The sequence below is a fragment of the Meriones unguiculatus genome, chromosome 7 (assembly GCF_030254825.1).
Source record: "Meriones unguiculatus strain TT.TT164.6M chromosome 7, Bangor_MerUng_6.1, whole genome shotgun sequence".
Taxonomy (NCBI): domain Eukaryota; kingdom Metazoa; phylum Chordata; class Mammalia; order Rodentia; family Muridae; genus Meriones; species Meriones unguiculatus.
In genome coordinates, this window is record NC_083355.1 from 94157464 (window position 1) to 94177803 (window position 20340).

Genomic DNA, 20340 nt, shown 5'->3' on the forward strand with positions numbered 1-20340 from the left:
TATTTTATGTATATGAGCACTCTGTTTTCATGCACATCAAAGGAGAGGATCAGATTCCATTACAGATGGTTGTGAGCCACCATGTAGTAGCTAGGAATTGAACTCTGGACCTCTGGAAGAGCCGCCAATGCTCTTAACCACTGAGCCATCTCCCCAGGCTCCAGTTTAGTGTGTGTGTGTGTGTAATTTTTTTTTAAATGTAACTTACTTATACCCTATAACCAAGAACATGAGTTTGAGTCTGCAGCTTCAAAACTAAGACTCCTGGACAGAATGTGGTGGCACAAACCTTTAATCCCAGCACTTGGGGGCAAACGCAGGCAGATCTTTGAGGTCACAGCCAGCCTGGTCTACACAGAGAAACCCTGTCTTGAAAAAGAAAAACAAAACAAACAAACCAACCAAAAAAAAAAAAAAAAAAAACACCAAAAAAAACAAAAAACCCAGAACAAACTGCAAAACAGCAAGGAGGAATGGGGTAAGGAGAGGTTGGTAGTTATGTGATATTTACTGGTGGACAGTACACCCAAGAACTGTGCACTTCACTATATGAATGTCGCTGCTATAATAACCACCAAATACTAGGAAAATCACCTGAAGCTAACAAAAAAAACCACCCCTGGAAGCGAGGTTTATTCTCTGATCTCTCTATTCATAATTTTAATAATAGCCAGCTATTATTTAGTAATCATTTTTACAAACTGCAAAAACAAACAAAACACATCTGGACAAAACAGAAGTCTCTGGTTGTTATGGGGTGGGCTCACATACTCTTAGCCTTTGTTGCTTAAAACAAAACCTGAAAAAAAAAGGGAGGGGGAGACACAACTAAAGTTTTTGGCACTGGGCGTCCCAAGAATTTGTAAGCCGGGGGAAGTGTTATGAAAACAGTACTTGAGACTTAAAGCCCTTGTCCTGAGACAGGAAATGAAAACATAAAGGGATCAGCCCTTCCTTCCTTTCCCTTTTCTCTTTCCAAACAATCCTATGAATGATACACAGATCAGACGATGCTGTCTATAAAAATATTTCTTTTCTGTCTACTTCCATTCCCATGATTCCCCGATATTTTACTATTATGTTTCTTCTGCAAATTCTACAGAGAGAAAGTGATCAAAGGCTAACATAAAGAATTAGTAAATTACAAAGTGAATAAACTGTAATTAATATAAAAAATAAAAATTTAATTAAAAAAAGAATTAGTAAATTAATACACACATAATCCCTACTGCCTTTTTAGGAGAATGAAGGGAAAATACAACCAAAAAGACGTGGGTGCAATAGAATACAAAACTGTTCAGCAAAGAAAAAGTTCAGTGACACCTCTACACTACTAAGGCATGGAAAAGCCTTCATATTCAATGAAAAAGTCAAATGGGGATTTAACGACTTAAAGCAAAACTCTGGGTGAACATAAACTCTTAAAAAACAAAGGTTCTCCTAAAACAGTTTTGTAGGGAAAAAAAGTGCTCTCTAGATGACTGGAATCTGCAGTCTAAATATCAAATATGGCAATATGGGCAAGATAATAACATCTCAGGAATACCTGAATTTGACTATTTAGCTGCTGTTTTTAAAGGTGAGGCTGAGCAGGAACAAACAAGGAGCAAACAGGGGGCGAAAGGAAGGTCTGGCTTGTACCAGGGCTTGATATTCTAGAACTTATTAACTGCAGGTAAACAGGACATTCTTTACATGTGCAAGCATATCCTCTAATGGTGAGAATCACTGAGATTCCTCACTTCACTTACTCAGGAAACCAGATTTCCAAATAACTTTTACTCTTCGAAGAAAGGTAACAGGGCCAGGCAATCAAACATTTACATCTGATACCAAAAGCAACAAATATCCAGCCTGAGATTTTTCTAGCACTTGGGAAAAAAACAACTGAATTTTTATTCCCACTATACTTGTTAACTTTTTTACACATAAACATCTGCATTTATAAAAGGCTCAATAAAACACATGAATATGTTGGCCAGGCAGTGGTGCACACCTTTAATTCCAGCACTCTGGAGGCAGAGGCAGGCAGATCTCTGAGTTTAAGGCCAGCCTGGTCTACAGAGAGAGTTCCAGAACAGCCAGGGCTACACAGATAAACCCTGTCTCCAAAAACCAAAACCAAACCAAAAATCCCCCCCAAAAAAACCCAAACAAACAAAAACACCCCCAAACATGTGAATATGTTCTACTTTAAAATCATACAATGAAATGTGTCATGAAATTAAATAACACTAGTTACAGAAAAAGAGCTCAAACCAGGCATAGTGCTGAAAGACTGTAAGGCCAACATTAAGGAGACTGAGGGACAAGACAGTGAGTTCAGGGCCAGCCTGGGCTCCAACTTTATGGTTATCAAGTAAGAGTTAAGAATCTCACCAAGAACACTCAAAACATGAGATAACACTGTGTGGCAGGAAAGCAAAACATTCAGAAAATGTCCTGAGGCTAAGCACATGAAGGTGCTTGCCACCAGGCCTAATGACACCTGAGTTCTATAATGGAACCCACGTGGTAGAAGAGAGTTTACCCTCAAAAGCTGGCCTTTAACCTCCACATGGACACCATGGCACACATTAATGCACATAAAAACAAATAATGTAATTATATAACAATATATTACAGTACTCACTGTGTACTAGACACAATTCTAGAACCCCTAATAAAACAGACCAAATCTGCCACCATGGGGCTTATTTCCACAAGGATAAATACCTCCCTGAAGATGAATTGGAAAAAAGACCTGAATCGCTCAAGCGCTGTTGCTACGAAGCACCAAAGTTCAGCAGCAAAGGACACACTATTTATCTCCAAGCATTATGTTCTGGGGCCAGCAGGGGGCCAGATCACCAGAGCCTCCTAGGTTTTAGCTACTTGGCTCAAAGATGGAAGCAAACAGAGAAGAGGAGGTGTGGCTTGGCCTAAGGTGATACCTAAAGGTGAAAAGTAGACTGAGGCTAGATAGCTATGGCAGACCTTGAGAGTGTATAGAATATATATATTTTTTAAATAATTTATTTAATTTTCTTTTATGTGCATCAGTGTGAAGGTGTCAGATCCCTTTGAACTGGAGTTACAGACAGTTGTGAGCTGCCATGTGGGTGCTGGGAATTGAACCCGGGTCCTTTGGAAGAGCAGACAGTGCTCTTAACCACTGAACCATCTCTCCAGCCCCTGTAGAGAATATATTAAATATTTAATCAGTCAATGAATCTGAACTGGAGGGAAGAAACCAACATCAACTATACTACTGGGGAAAGTACCATTCTTTTTTTTTTTAATTTTTAGAAATATTTACTTGGGGCTGGAGAGATGGCTCAGAGGTTAAGAGCACTCACTGGTTGCTCTTCTAGAAGTCCTGAGTTCAATTCCCAGCAACCACATAGTGGCTCATAACCATCTAAAATGAAATCTGGTGCCCTCTTCTGTCATGCAGGTGTACATACAAACACACGTTGTATACATAATAAATAAATAAATAAATCTTAAAACACAGACTGTGAGCAGAGATAAACCTTCCTTTTAAATTGTTCATACTGTATATTTTGTTACAGCAAATGCCATAAACTCAGAAAATGCTACAGAACTCTGCATGTATTTCTCATAGCCCTAATTTCCAGTACTGCTTCTTTATGGTTTTTCGAGACAGGGTTTCTCTGTGTAGTCATGGTTGTTCTGGAACTTGCTCTGTAGATAAGGCTGGCCTTGAATTCAGAAATCTGCCTGCCTCCCCCTCCTGAGTACTGGGATCAAAAGCGTGTGTTCCTTCCATCACCCATCCAGAACTGCTTTTATCTTGGTCTTCCCAGATCACTTTTTGCTTGACTAATCAATTACTTTACTAGAAGACTGGTGGAAAGGATGGAAATCTAGGTCAAGAAAGTAACACTGGGCACAGAGGAAGTGCATAAAAAAAGCAGTATCCGGAGGCCCTAGGGATTAAATACAGGGAACAAAGAAAGAAAATCTGACTGGGTTTCTTGTCTGGACAGTTTACAAACAATGCTATCATTAGAGATACAGAACACAAAATGAAACCAGGTACTACACGGCAAACAAACTGGACAGGCTTCAGCTCCAGAGACTTAAGACCCATTTGGAGGCACCAACAAGGCTTGAAGGGTAAGGATGCTTTCTGCTAAGGAGGATAGCTTGAGTTTGGTCCCAGAGAAAAACGATTTGACTCCTCCACAATGTCCTCTCGATTCCACAGTGAGCATACAACTCACATGGCCTTTACGGATGCAGACTTAAGACTGAAACCCAGGTCATCACATCTAAAAACATCTTAAAGCAGCAAGTGGACCAGAATAGGGGGTAGGCCAGGATAGAACATGGAAGAAAAAAAAGTCAATGAAGTTTTAAAACCAAACTGTATTGGTAATTGAACTCTGTCCTGATGGGTTTCTAACTAACTCATAGAAAGATTGAGAATCTCAAAACCCCATGAAAAAGAAAACCAAATGCAAGACAAAGCTGGGCGGTGATGGCACATGTCTTTAATCCAAGCACTTGGGAGGCAGAGGCAGGTGGGTCTCTATGAGTTTGAGGCTAGTGTGATCTCCAGAAGGAGTTCCAGGGAAGCCAGAGTCATATAGAGAAACTTTGTCTTGAAAAACCAAATAAAATGGGAGGTGGGGAGGGGAGAGCACTTTCCCCTTAAGTTCCATATAAATGTTACCAAGAATAAAATAAAAAACAACTCTGTTAGCCACTTAAGAGTCCCAAAGGAAAGGAAATAAATGCACCTCCAACAGGCTTCTTATAAATAGTGCCTCCTTGAGGCATCATGTAAAAGGGTATTTGTAAAGGATTTCAGGAAACAAAAGTTAACAGTTTGGTTAATGCTGGGATAAAGGAGTGGGAACCAGGTTCATCAACTCTGAGCTCCTATTTTGCTAGACTGGTTACCAAGCATAAAAGAGCTTAGCTAGGGCCATTGCCGGACTAAAGGACATCAAAGCAGCCAGGCCTGCCTCTCCATGTCTGTTCCAAAGCAGCCCCTTGGTTTTCTATCTCCATATAAGACCGAGAGCAGCTTTTGCTACACAGGCTGGTAAATTCCTCCCACAGACAGAGTTTATCACCCCCTCCCTTGTACTGACTTAATCCTTTACTTCATTTCAATGCCAAAAAATAGGATTTCCTGAGGACTGCCACAGGATGTGCAACAAGCAGCAGGGGCAAGGGCTTAACGTTGTTGATTCAATATAATCAAAAGTTTAGCAGAATGGTCGCTAATGCACAGTCAGTTACACAGGGCCCTGAACAAAAGGAAGAAAAGAGGCCAAGAGTCTTTGAAAAAAAAATAAAGAACAAAATTTAAAGGGTGCCAACTCATTCACTGAGGATTGAGTCATTCCCCTCTCCCCTTCTCTTCCCCTCACAGGCAGAACCTTTAGCATGCTAAGCGAGCATTCTACCACTTCCTACTCTCCTAGTCTATCACTTCCCTAGTCCAGAACAGACCATCCTAACTAATTTGTCTAAAGACTATTCTACCCTCTGATGGAGTTGGAACATAGATAGCACAGGTACTTTAGGCAGAATCAAAGGGATGAGGACTTCTACTGTGCACAGTGTGGTCAGGCATCCACTCCAGACCCACAGGGAAACAAATAAGGCCAAATACTGGAAAGGCTCGTTTGGGTTTAATCAAGTAGTTTAGGAGTCAGAAGATAAGGCAGCAAATTAGAAGTTTACAAACTGATAAATAATGAACATTAAGGAAACCATTCTACTGTGGTCAATGCCACTGTATGTTATTTGCTAAAAAATTTGGGATTTTAGGTTAACAGGTTACAAAAATATGCATAGTCAAAATGGGGAGGAAAACAACAAAAAGCATCCTCAAAAATCTTGACTCAGGTCTAAATCCGCAACTCCCTCTCCCTTAGCTGACTTCTAACCCCCCATCCTGGGTGTCAGGGCCCTAGGCAGTTAGGTCTCCAAAAATGGTGAAAACCGGCTTAGCTTTATCACCAACATCTCACATCTTGCCCTCCAATGTCTTTTTTTTTTTTTTTTTAAATAGTAAGTGGTAGATTTAGTTTTGGTTCCCTCTGATGTAAACAAGATTTAAAATCTAAATAAATAACATGTTAAATCTTTTAAATGCTAGTTAGCTCTCTGACTGAGGTGTTCTTTAAAATGCCATGAGCCTAGTAACAATAATTATCAGTGGTCTGAGTAGAACATACTAGGATCCTCCTGGGGGTGGGGGTGGGAGACAGGGTCCCACACAGCCTAGGCTGGCCGTGAATTTCCAATTCTCCTGGGATTAAAGGAATGAATCTGGCTTAGAAACCTCATTTTTAGCAAATTCCATAGCAATGGTGTTAAACCCAGGATCACACTGGAGATACCTGAGTTGTTCTTGTACCTATTTTTAAGCTTTCTTACACATATGAACAAGGTCACGCAAATGATGTTAAGATGTCTCTGATGATGTAATTAATCGGGGCTGCTCAGAATGTACTTTTACGAGGGCTTTCACACACTGATGAAGATTCTCTCCTTGCACCAAACTGTCATCCACCTTTTCCAAGACTTTCTAACCAAGTCATACATTAGATTCCCTTTTGAGGAGTGCAGTTTAAGCAAGAATCCTGCCAAGTGGATTAGAGAAAATCCCCTAAACGTGGTATCTTGTTGCCTGTCTGCCTTCAGCAAAGGCAAGGAGCATCCTTACCCTGATATTTCCTCCTTACCAACTTGAGCCCTACTCTTTCACAACAAATCCCTATATTTATTTCCTGGTTGGAGTCAGAACTGAACTCAATTAATTGCTCTGACGTAGGGCAAAACCTCACCGTAGCCAGCAGTCTTTGGACCTATACAGTCCCACTTAAATAGAACTACTTTACTCTATTAAAGAAGCATCATGAAGCCAGAGCTGTACCTCACCAGCAGCAAGCTTGCTTACCATGTGCAAGGCCTTCTGCTGATTGCCCAACTGTGCAAACAAGATTTTTTTTTAAAGTAAAAGCTTCATTGATAGGCTTTCTTCTTTAATATTTCATTACACTGTGAAAGTAGATGACAGGAAGATACAGATCAAACATGTAGATGAGAAAAACCATAGGAAACAATTAACATGAAACCAATCCTTTGGCATATTCTCATCTTTGGTTGGTGAGCTGTCAGAAGATATCTGGATCCTTATCCTGTTACTGGCATATACTTATTAAGTAGTTGTATAGCAACAGACTCATAAAGGACTGTTGTAACGAACTCTTCTAAGAAAATTCTTAGAAACAATTCTTCGGGAAAGAAGCAATGCCAATCATGTTGTGATGTGCAAAGTTAGATATGCTCTTCAACACAGATGAGGCCACAGCGGTAACAAATCCAAAATGAGAAGGAATAAGACTAAGTCGTAGCTCAAATAAGTGGACACAAGAGTTGCTGGGGTGAATATCTTTAAAATAAATCTGACTATAAAATAAAGCCACTGCTGGGCATGGTGGCACACGCCTTTCATCCCAGCACTTGGTAGGCAGAGGCAGACAGATCTCTGAGTTCGAGGCCAGCCTGGTCTACAAAGCAAGTTCCAGGGCTGTATTACACAGGAAAACCCTCAAAAACCAAAAATAAAACAAAATAACCAAAATAAAACTATCAAAAAATGAAAATAGAACTAAGGAAATATATTTATCTGCTTTAATCCTTAAATATTTAAGAGCTTAGCCTCTCCATAGCGTGCAACCACATCTCCAAATCAGAGGCCTCTGGTTCAGGGTTCCTTTCCCGCTCCAGGTTTTCTACTAAAAACAGTGTTTCATTTAATGGCCAAGTACACATCTGTTCAAAGACTAGCTTTCTGGCCTGATGCTTGTGAGCATCTTAATAGCCAGCTTCAAACTGACAACAAGACACAGAAAGAAGTTTTTTATTGTAAAAAACTTTTATTTATATTTGGATTTTGAAAGAATAGATAAGAGTGAAAGAAAAACAGACAGAACCACTTGCCTATAAATGCTCGAATGTTTCAACAGAGGGGATGAAGTGGCTGCTGAGTCAGAGAGAGGAAGCAGGCAAATGTCCCAGTGGCATTCATTTGTCAGGCTTAGCATTCACTAGGGAACTCAGGTGTTTTGCAGAAATTTAGTTGGAAAGAATGAAAAAATTAGAACTAGGCCATTAACACTGTACAAAACATTGAATAACATCGGAAGTAGAAGCAGATGGACCGAGGAAAGCCAGGTTCTATCTGGAAACAAGATACAGAGAAACTGCCCCACATCTAAGCTCAAATTTCCCCACCTGTAAAGCGGTCTTAATGCATACTGATTTTAAAAAGCTTAAGCTATGGTTAAAAGGCTTTTGTGCTAGACAATGAAGCAGCTGATTTATAAAAGGATTTCTTTCCTTTCATTTATGGTAATTTACAAGAGACTTCTGGGGGTGTAGAAAACTCACTTAAGTTTGACTAAAGATATTAGATCTGAGTTTGCACCAATAAACTGTCGGAAATTTAAGTTTCATGGAGGATGTGGTGTGGAAGGTTGTTCAGAGAGAAGGATGGAGAAAACTAAGAGAAGACCAGGGTGAACAAAGGAGAATGTGTGACTGAGACAAGCTCTTCCCAGGAGCCTTTCCCTGCCATCCTGCATGGCAGTTTTTGGAGGCATGGAGCACAGAGCAGTTGCCTGATAAATGCTGACACAAACACTTCTTGACAGCAGGGCTCAAGGCACTAAGTCACAGGACAGGGGGTCTGGCCCAGAACTCAGCTCTGGAGTAACTACTCAAATGTGCAAGGTAGGAATGAAACTGTTCACCAGAAAATGCATTCTGCCCTTTTCCTTCTTTTCTAATCACCGTACTTTGCTCATTACCTCCTCTCCCCCACTGATCTGGATGAGTTTCGAAACAAACTCCATTAAAGTACAGTAAGAAAGGAAAAAGCAGAAGGCAAACTCTCCTGGGCTTGGAAGGCAGTTTCCAGGGCAGGTCAAAAGCTCTCAGTCTGGAGTAGCAACAGTTCTCTATAAGATTATACTGATGCTTCTTCAAAGACAGGTTAGTGACTCCTCCTAAATTAATTGTTGACAGTTCCCTGGGTCATTTAACACCTCATCAGCAAGTCTACTTCAAACAGGCCAAACCTAAGTATAATTAAGCTTCAACCTACTCAAGTTCTGCACTGGTAACCTTGTTCTAAAGAACAAGTTACCTTGGTTCTTTAGAAACTAAGTGCAAACAATAAAGTTTTCCATATGGAAAGTGACTTCTGCAATCAATGTCTATATCACCTGGTACATTGGCACACGCTTGTAATCCCTGCACTTGGAGGAGGCAGAGGCATATGGATCTTAGTGAGTTCCAGGCCAGCCTGGTCTACAAATTGAGTCAGGACAGCCAAGGCGACACAGAGAAACCCTGTTTCAGAAAATCCAAAACCAAAAGCCAAAACAAAACAAAAAAAGCCAAAACCAAAAAGTAACCACCCAAAACAAACAACAAAACAAAACAAACAAAATAAATGTATGTATCTAATTTACTTTGTCACTGATCATGCCATGCTGGTAGCATCTAACCACACATGCTACAGAAAACACTAAATTATTTTACATCCAAGTGCAGTTCTGGAATTTTTTTTTAAAGGTCTTAGTTGATTTTTATGTTATTTTACTTGGTTCACAAAAATATCTTGGAGCTAAAATCCACTACAACATATATATGGTCAGTGAAGGACAAGGTAGCTTTCCAAATGTTTGGTGGGCTTTTCCAAACTTCTCCGGTCTCATTTTTCCACTCACTGGCCTGTTCTAACTTGATATTACCACTGGAAGAAGGCCACTAGCAGCACAATTTGCATTCACAAAAAATGATAGCAAATCTAAGTAGATGTGGGAAGGGCCAGCTGGGAGGAAGGAGACAGGAGTGCTCCAAAGCTGGACAGAAATCAGTTCATCCTCCTTGGCTGGCTGCAGCTCACCTAACAGCAGCCTCGGAATAGCTCACCTTGAATCTCATTTTAAGCAGGATTTATTATGCTTAATGAATTATTTTGAAGCTCTACTAAAAAAGCAATATATACACATAGTAACATGCAATTTCTCTTTAACAATGTCTAGACCAGGCAGGAGACAGAACAGACTCCATCTCTATTTACAGTGGCCCAAAATTGTTTTATCCCATGTGTACAACTGTTCCTGTCCCTGAGACTCGAGCAGCAAATAAATGGGAAGTAACATGTAGCTTTAACAGAAATAAAACCAGCCACTTCTCCACAGCCACTTCTCCACAGCCACCTCCTCCCATGAAGCAGTGCTGGGTTTTGTTCTGAATCTGGCTTTTCTGGCTGTAAGCTCCACAATGTTAAACCTCTTTCTTTTGTTCCATCATCCCTCAGTGGAGTCCGGGAAAGGCCTTCTAGAACATGTTCTTTCTAGAACATGTTTCCTCTGTGAATCACCACCAATTTGCGTGATATTATTATTTCTAATCCTTCCTCAGCCTAGTTATCTTCATAAATTTAAAAACAAATATCAAAATTTGTTTATAAACTTACGGTAACCTCTTTTTTTGTGTGTGTTTTGTTTTTGTTTTTTAAGACAGGGTTTCTTTATGCAGCCCTGACTGTCCTGAAAGTCACTCTGTAGACCAAGCTGGCATTGAACTCAGAGATTCACCTGCCTCTGCCTCCCGAGTGCTGGGAATAAAGGTGTGTGCCACTATGGCAGACTCTTGAATTTTTATTAAGCACAGTAACAGGAGTGGGAGAGTACACTGAAGCCCTGAGAAAACATCATTTTCTTTCATTGTTGTATTGTTTTTAAAACAGCCTCATCCATGGCTCAGGCTGGCCTGAACTCACTAGGTTGATCAGGCTGGCCTCAAACTTGCAACAATCCTCCTGCCTTCCAAGTATTGGGATTACTAGCATTTGCTAGTATGCTTTGACTGGAAGAGAATTTAGAAGGCTCTGAAGATGTCTGCCAATGTCACTAAAAGGTATTCAAACTAACCTTGTAAGTATACAGTGGAAACACGCACAGATCACTACGTAGTTCTAGTGACACCTCAAAATAGCTAAAAACTTAAACATCCATAAACAGAATGAACAAAAAGGCTCTTTAGGACTCTGGAATACTATAAAGATGAAAGTGAGTGAATGAGAACCTCACACTCAAGAGAATTTCACAATGGGATAAAAAGTCAACACAGCAAGTTGTCCTAAGGTATGTAACACTTAAAAACACAAGTTATATAGACAGTTCTTATTGGAATCAGGTCTATTATTCCTACATTCCTAGAATGGATAGCAGAACCTACATGACATTAATGAAAATAGAAAAAAATTATATTGTATCCTTGACTCATTCCAAATTCCCCTACCCTGCAAACTGTTTAAACACAAATTTTTAAAGAGCCCCTTTGCACTGGGGCTCCTCTGCTGTCTTCATGGCCCTGTAGCATGCTGAATAATCTAATAATATGGCATAACACATTTTTGTTGTTGTTGTTCAAGACAGAGTTTCTCTGTGTAACCCTGGCTGTCCTAGAACTCAGGGATCCACCAGCCTCCGCCTCCTGAGTGCTGGGGTTAAAGGTGTGCAACATCACTGCCTGGTGGTGCAATACATTTAAACAACTTAAGCAGACAGGTGCCAAGTCCCCTGAGGAAGGGCTGAGAGACGACTCATGTTCTCCAAAACCTCCTCCTCAGACTCAAGCCCAGCTAATAACAATTTTGGTGATGTGCAAGGAAAGCTCATGGCAGTGGGTTCTGATTAGCTAAGCCACTTAAAATGTTCAAGTTACTATAGTAAGTATGGCAAACCTTTCAACAGTCAGTGAAGATCACAGTCCCTAATCATCGGAGTCGTTCTAGCAGTAGATCTTCTAATCTGGTCCCAGATCTGTGGAGTAAAGGCAAGCTATCCCTGTTGTACCCTGACTGAACTCCTTTTTTGTTTGATTTTTTTTGTCAGTTTTTTTTTTTTGTTGTTGTTGTTGTTGGTTGGTTTTGTTTTTTTCCAAGACAGGGTTTCTCTGTAGCCTTGGCTGTCCTCGACCTGCTTTGTAGACCAAACTGGCCTTGAACTCACAGAAATCTGCCTGCCTCTGCCTCCCTTGAGTGCTGGGATTACAAGTGTGCACCAACCACCATGCCCAGCCCTGACTGAACTACTAACTCACAGAATTTGTGAACATAGACAGCTGTCATATAACTAAGCTTTAGTGGTGGCTAGAGATAAAACCTGGAAAAGCAGTGTTATTCCAATGCTTTGCCTCATTGCCATATTTCATTTTCTCATCAGATATCTTCAATGAATACAGATTAAGTCATTTATTCACAAGCAATTCACCATCCAGATCTAGGCTCTAAGAAATTGCCAATATTAACATTGACAGCTGTTACGTTTTTCTAGTCTAAATCTATGTATCAAACTAAATCTACACCAAACTAGTAAGGTCAACGTACTTGTCTCTGTATACATGTGTTCCTCATATCCAAACACACTCTCTCCAGTAATGCCACATCAGAAAGAGACGCAATAAATCTGTGTTATTGTTAACAAGAAGTAATTCACACAGCTCCAATTCTGAGTGCAACAGTAATGCTTTCTTCCTGAGCAGGCAAATTCATAAAATCAAACCTGTCAACACTATATCCAAAAGTCTCTCCATAGAGGTAACAAGGATCTCTGACAGATGGGAACAAATATAAAGTCAGTTTGGGTTTCAGAAAAGTCTTAAGTCAAAACCAGACATCTTACTTAATTGTTTTCCAGTGCAGGCTGTAGCCCACCTATAGTATCATGTACTAGAGTGGAGAGCTATAGATACACTGCCTCACAAGCAGCAAGATAGCAAATAAACTTAAGCTTCTATCATACTACTAGTAGAAAAACTTTGTTATCTTCTTACTTCTTTTTGTTTATGAGCTAGAGTATCTAATAATAGCTCAGGCTGGCCTCAAGATATATAGCTGACGATGACCTTGAATAAATAATCCTCCTGTCTCCGCTTCCCAAGTGCTAGGATTACAGCCTTGTATATTAATGTCCCACCCAAAAAGACTTTTAAAAGTAAAAACAGCAAAAACAAAGATTCAGTTACCCTCCTTTCATAGTAACTGGTCAACACTGCCCCCTGGTGATACAAAGGAATAATCAAAGCAACAGCTTTTATTTTCAGTTATGTTTCAGTTGCCTCTCTTCTGGATGCACATCCCACCAATGACAAAGATAGATTTACAATGACCTTCATTATGTACTGTCCACTAATTAGAAACCTGGAAACATACTCTCTCTCTCTCGGTTTTTTAAGACAGGGTTTCTCTGTGTAGCTTTGGCTGTCTTGGACACACTTTGTAGACCAGGCTGGCCTTAAACTCACATTGATCTACCTGCCTCTGCCTCCCCAAGTGCTGGGAGTAAAGGTGTGTGCCACTGTGCTGGCTTCTGGAAACACGGTATGACACATATCACTATGTAGTGAATTATATTTCCACATAAAAAGATGTGATTAAGACCCTGACAGCACATGTCCTAAAATTAAAAGCACAGTAGGACAAGAAAAGTCTTATCATGTGTAATTCAGGCATGGTGGCACACACTTGGGAAGGAGAGGCTCTGTGCTTAAGGCCAGCCAGGTCTACATAGAGTTCTAGGACAGGCAGGGCTACATACAGACAGAGAGATAGATAAGAAAATTCTATAGGAGAGAGCCAGTATAGTTATCAAGGTGTGTGTGTATAACACACTGAAAAGTGTCTATGGAAACCAAAGCTTCACAGTGATGCCCTGTTGGAAGAGCCTGACTCCTTATTTAGGGAAAATCCTCCACCAAAAGAGCACAGTTGGCTGCTAAGTTTTTACTAAAGGCAGAAAATGCTTCTTGAAAAAGACTTACCAAGACTGGTGCCATCCTGCCCCATGATGCACTTCATGGAGGTGATGATCTGCTCTATCACTGGTGGTGACATAGACGTGGCATACACTACACTGTGAGAATGTGTGCGCAGGTAGTTTATCAGCTCCTACGGAAGCAGAGGCAAATACTGAGAGGCAGTTCCCAAGTACATAGTTACGCAAGTGCCTTCCTTCCAGGTGTTCCCGGACTCTCTCTTTCCACAACCTAGAACAGCATCATTCACGTAGAACTGGTCCTTAACTGCTGGGTCCAGCTCACTCATCAGAATTCGCAAGGTTTCATCTGGATGCCCAATTGCCCAACTCTGGCAAAGAACACAAGTAACTATGGCCAGAATTTATGTGCCCCATGATCCATTTAAGAAAACTATACTACAAAATTCCATTTTTCCCTGGAAATTCTGGATGTAGGTATCCTTAACAAGAAGGCTTTGTGAAATTCCACAAGAAAAGGAGGTGTGAACTGAGTGAAACACACAGTGATCACTAGCTTCAAAGGGAAAAGCTAGTTGATAGAGAGCACTCGGCCTCAAAACACAGCATTTCTTACAGATAAACATGCTATTTTCAACGAGTATGAAGACTTCTTGCCTCCTGCTTATTGGTTTTTGTCAATTAACACTATATATCCTTCCAGAGTATTTCACTTATTACTTGGGTTGGTACAAACATCCCTAGATTCTTGATCTGTGCTGGACTGCTGTCAGAGACCAGTCCTCTAGCAGCATCTTGGTCTCTTAAAAGATAAATGTTTAAGGGCTTGAGAGATGGCTCAGTGGTTAAGAGTACTGACTGTTTTTCCAGAGGACCCAGGTTCAATTCTCAGCACCCACAGGGCAGCTTACAACTGTCTGTAACTCCTGTTACAGGGGATATGACACCTTCACAGATGTACATCCAGTCAAAAGACCAATGTACATAAAAATAAATAAATTTAAAAAAATGTTTTGCTTCTCCTTGAATCAGCCTATGACCAACCAACAACCACAGAAAATCAATTAAACTAAATCTCCTTCTCTTCTGCTACTTTTATGAGTTGTTCTAGTTGTTTTACAAAATTTCAGGTTCTCTAACTATAATTTTGTTAACTCTGGCATGAACTCAGTGGCTGGCTCTCTGAACACCTCCCCCTGGGGGGTGGAGCCTTGCCAGGCAACAGAGGAAGACAATGCAGCCAGTCCTAATGAGACCTGATGGGCCAGGGTCAGATGGAAGGGGAGGAGGACCTCCCCTATCAGTGGACTGGGGGAGGGGCATAAGGGGAAAAGAGAGAAGGAGGGTGGGATTACGAAGTGATGAGAGAGGGGGCCACAGCCGTGAGAAAAATTGAATAAATTGTAAGAAATTATAATAATAATAAAATAATAAAAATATCTTAGCTTTTGTGTCTGTTTTGAGTTAACGATGAACAAGTGTCTGTTGGTTGTAAAGGCAAATAGTTCTGCCTCTTGCCAGGCATGATGGAAGCCCTAGGCTTTCCCATTAGGGTAGGGCAAGCACTAGCTATTGAAAATAGGCACACTGCATACATTGAGAATGATTATTCTTTAAGATGCCAATTGTTTAGTTTTAAGAAAAAATTCAGAACATTTACGAGCACCTACTATGTGTCGCACCTATCATATATTTCTTGACAATGATACTGCAAGTTTTTCTTCTTTTCTTTTCTGTGAGAGTCCAATCGAGGGCAGCACACATGCCAGTTCTTTCATACTGAACTACAGGCCTGGCTCAAGTTTTAAGTAACAGCTTTATAGAAATACAAGCTACATTCCATCATAGTCACCTTTGTAAAGAGTACAATTTAATGGATTTTGGCATAGTCAGAGCTGTGCAACCCTTACTACTACCTAATTTTAGGACATAATCCTACAATGAAGCATTGCACCATTAGCAGTTACTTTCCATTTCCCTGTCTCCTTAACCCCTGGCAACTTTTATATGTATATTCTACTTCTATACCTGTTCTAGATAAAATGTATATAAAAGTAAAACATCATGTAACATGACCTTTTGTGATTCATTTAACAAATCTGCAAAATGTCATCTGTGTTGTAGCATAGGCACATAGCATTTTAAAACCATCACATCACAAACCAGCCATACTAAAAAGTTAAAAATGCTTTCCCCAAGATGTTACACAGCGAAGACATTCAAATGTAGACAGTGTCCATGATTCCGGATGTGTTCTTAACTGCCTTAGGTAGCATAAATAAAGTTGAAAACTAGATGTTGGATTTGCAGTGTCTTAGAGCTAACAAAACCTTCTCTTTTTGTTTGTGCTTTCTGATCTTCCATTCCCACTGGTTCCTGTGACAATCCTTTGAAAGTGTGAGCATAACTCAAACCCAACAGAAGACTGGTATACAGGAAGCACCACTGTGTGCTCTTTTTACAAAAGAGTATTCTCTATCTCAGACCAAATGCAGTTTAGAAAGAAGCTCCAATGAGCAAACAACAAACAATGAACAGAACAGCCTTTAGCTCAGCAGGAGACATCAGAGTCACTCCCCAGGCATCTGAGGTAGAAAGTCCACCAGCACTAGAACTTGAGCCACAGCATCTCCAGGACCCCCAAATCCCAGTTCAGGACTCTACCTACTAGGCAGTCCCCAAATCCAACAGCCTTTTTCTATTTGGCCACTCTAGAGGCCTGTTTTACCTTCTTGCCTCCAATGTATCCTCCTGAAGCACCAAAGCTCTTTGTGAATGTTCCCATCATAACATCTACATCCTCGGGATCCAGGCCAAAGTAGTCTACCACACCTCGTCCTGAAGGGCCAAGTGCCCCAATGCTGTGTGCCTCATCCAGATACAAGTATGCCTTGTACTTCTTCTTGAGAGCAATCACTTCAGGAAGACGAACAATAGACCCCTCCATACTGGCAAAACAAGGTTTAAAAAACAAAAACACACAAAGACTTTTTAACTCTCAAAATTATCAACAGGCCACTTTATTTTTAAGGTTTTGAGGTTAATTGCTTTTCAACATAAGTCTGAAATCCCCACATCTGGTTTTGAACTAAGTTTTGTGGCATACTGACTTGGCAGAAACAGGAGGTTGACATTTTTAACTGGTTTTATTTCATAACAGAAAGAACTAGAGTTAACAGCAGATAGTTTGTTTTGTGGGGCTAGAGGTTAAAGTCGGGGCCTTGCATATGCTAGGAATGCACTCTACCACCTAGCCACATCCCCAGCCCACAAGATCTTCTAAAGCTGTGGTTACAAGCAACATCAGACTTTGTATTCATTATACACGCCTTGAATTCCTGCCCAGGTATCCCCCAATAGACTGTGGCCCGGACTATAAGCCAAATAAACCTTTTTCTGTCCAAATTGCTTTTGGTTATGGTCTTTATCACAGCAATAAAAACCTAACTAAGGCAGGCTGTCCAAATGAACAAAAGAAAAACATATCTGAAATTAAAATATAGGCTGGAGTGAGGGAATATGCCTGTAAATCCTAGTACTCAAGAGGTAGAATCTGGAGTTCAAGGTCAGTGTAGAATACATGAGACCATATCTCAAAAAATAAAAAGTAACTCATTTTATTTATTTTGATGTTAATTTGTTTTGTGCAAGACTGGAGACTGAACATAGGGCCTCACGTATACTAAACGAGAGTACAACCACTGTGTCTTGTCTTGTACCCTAGGTGAATCTCAAAGAGATGGCTTACCTGTCTCAGCCTCCTGAGTGCTGGAATTACAGGCATATACCACCACACCTAGCTTTGTAATTTGTTTTTAGTAAATTAGAATCTTTATGTGTAAGCTTTTCATAAACAGTAGAAAAACCACTTCACTGAGAAGAGGACCTGGAGGCTGTGTGCTAAACAGACATAAGACCTTTGTGCTCAGTGTCTCCTCTGTCTCCAGTTATATTTAACAAGTCATACACACTCCTTAGTTTCCAGAGGGGGCTAGTCTAGCTAGCCCTTCAGCTGAAAGCTTACATGACTTTGTGGGCCTAGGCCACAGTTAAGAGCAGTGTATCAAGATTATCTACCTGTATATTCCTTCTACAAGGATTAGGATTTTCTTCCAGGGCCTTCTTGTCCGAGGCTGACCATAAACAATGGCATCTTTCAAAAGCTTCTCCAAGCTTTGCATATCTATGGCACAAAGAAAGAATTCAGTAACAAAGTATCTTTTTTCCTGAAAATATCAGAAAAATGTGAATATACATTTCTTATTCAGAAATGTCTCAGACAGCAAAGGACATGAACATAATTAGAGTTGAGCAGAAAAGATAAGTGACTTATTGCTACTTTAGTTGACATCTATACATGACAAATGTTCAAAGCAATCAGTAAGATTAAATGACTGACTGTTTTATGTTAAATTCTCTGCCTTTGAATTAGCTTTTCTTTATTTTTAAAATCAAACTCCATCTCTAAACCACCTGATTCATTCAGCAATAACTATATAAAGACCAAGCAAGAGTGAGTAAATCACACCAAATATATATGTTCCTCCTAAACATGCATGGACCTAAAGAGATTGATGGGGTTTTAAAGCACTTGATGCTCTTGCAGAGAACCTAGGTTTGATTCCCAGTATCTACATGGTGATTCATAACCACCTATAAGTCCAGTTCCAAGGGATCCAATACCCTCCTCTGATTTGTGTGAGCACCAAGCATGTACAAACAGGCAAAACATTCACATAAAATAAAATAAATACATCTTAAAAGAAAAAAAAAGAAAAGAAAAGTAAACATGGAGAATGAACTTCAAAGTGTAAGATCTATTTACTTTTACTCAGGATGCATTCAATAGCTGTTTATTAAACAGCTTTTTCTTTTGTACAGTTTAAAATATGCCAGTCTAGGACATGCATGAGTTCAAGCTTAAACTTGACAATCAATTGAGATTGTTTCACATTCATTCCATCAGCATGAACACAGCCAACAACTCTGGTCCCCAGGGCACCAACCAAGGACAATGCATGGAGAGTATCTAGATGCTCTGCTTAGATATAGCTGATTGGCAGCTTAGTCTCTATGTTGGTTCCCTAGTAAGGGGAGCAGAGACTATCTCTAACATGGACTCTGTTGCCTGCTCTCTGATCACTTCACCCTGGTGGGGGTACTTTGCCAGGTCACAAAGGAAGAGGATGTAGACAGTCCTAATGAGACTTGATAGGTTGGGGTCAGCTGCAAGGGGAGGAGGGCTCCGCCTTTCTAAATAGGGGAGAGTAAAGTGGGAAGGAGAGTGGGACCAGGAGGAGACGAGGGAGGGGGACTTTAATCAGATGTAAAGGGAATAAATTATAAAAAATTAAATTTCCATTTAAAAAAAGGAAGCCAGCATGGTTGATGCTATCACTAAGAACCTTAGTTTTCCTCTTAAATGCTTTGGACTCTACTGTTGCCATCTCTATAGAGTTTATACTTTTGAAGACATTTAAAAAATTTCTCCTGCTGGGCAGTGGTGACATATGCCTTTAATCCCAGCACTTGGGAGGCACAGGTTGCCTAATCTCTATGAGTTTCAGGCTAGCCTGGTCTACAGAGTGAGTTCCAGAACAGTAAGAGCTGCACAGAGAAACACTGTCTCAAAAAACAAAACAAAACAAAACAAAACAACAACAAAAACCTCCCTAAAATCTAAGCAACATTAAGTCTGCTATAAATGTCATGCTAGTGGAGACACTGCACTATAACAGGGCCTTGATTCTGTGTTCTATACCACTTATCACTGGAAGATGGGGTCAAAACTGCCCAACTTTGTCCTTTTATAATCAGAGTTTGATAGGAAAGGGAAACAATGTAATAAAACACACACACACACACACACACACACACACACACACACACACAACAGGATGAACAAAAGGTGACAACTGTGTTACACTTTTTAGTATTTGTAACAGCACAATCAGCTTACTGCCTGACTAGCAGTAACCCTGCCTGACCCAGAGCCTCGGCTCATTTGCAGAGAGCAGGAGACAAGGAAATCTGTCGTTTCCTATGTTTATATACAGAAAGGAGACAGAAAGTAATAGCGATTCAACATTTTAGACGAAAGGAAGATAACAGGAAAAAGAAAGCTGAATGTGTCGGTATATGGTTACAACTATAGCACACAGGAGGTTGGAATAGGAGAGTCATTGTAAGTTCAAAGATAATATGGTGAGTTCCAGGCTAGTCAGAGCAACATACATAATATGGCCCTATTTCAAAAAGTAACCAAGCAATTACAAAACAAAAAAAGTCTACAAACTTTAGCAAAGGGAACTATCTATAGCAGGAATGCTTGGGCAGGGAGCCTACTTAGGAAAACAATATCTACCTTTCTTTTATCATATACCACACAAACTCCACATAAATTAAAATTTTAAATATGCCACAAAACTCCCAAATGAAAATGTGAGAAAACAAGGCCCCTTCTTAAAGAAAGAATTTAATACAATCTAAAATTCAAAGACATTTTAATGAGTCAATT

The 20340-nt window shown here is 40.2% G+C and overlaps 1 protein-coding gene and 1 non-coding gene across 2 annotated transcripts in view; both read right to left on the bottom strand.

The window, feature by feature from the left end:
* Sptlc2 (serine palmitoyltransferase long chain base subunit 2) overlaps window positions 1–20340 on the bottom strand; it is a 79698-nt gene that overhangs the window by 15917 nt on the left and 43441 nt on the right. The window contains exons 7-9 of the mRNA XM_021653254.2: window positions 17901–18006; window positions 16552–16771; window positions 13870–13996 (exon numbers count right to left, since the gene is read on the bottom strand). Of these exons, the coding sequence (XP_021508929.1) occupies window positions 13870–13996; window positions 16552–16771; window positions 17901–18006 (453 nt within the window). The remainder of the gene's footprint in view (window positions 1–13869; window positions 13997–16551; window positions 16772–17900; window positions 18007–20340) is intronic.
* On the bottom strand, window positions 10073–10196 carry LOC132655642 (small nucleolar RNA SNORA20). The gene has a single exon (XR_009593431.1). It is a non-coding gene; the product is annotated as a small nucleolar RNA SNORA20 (small nucleolar RNA).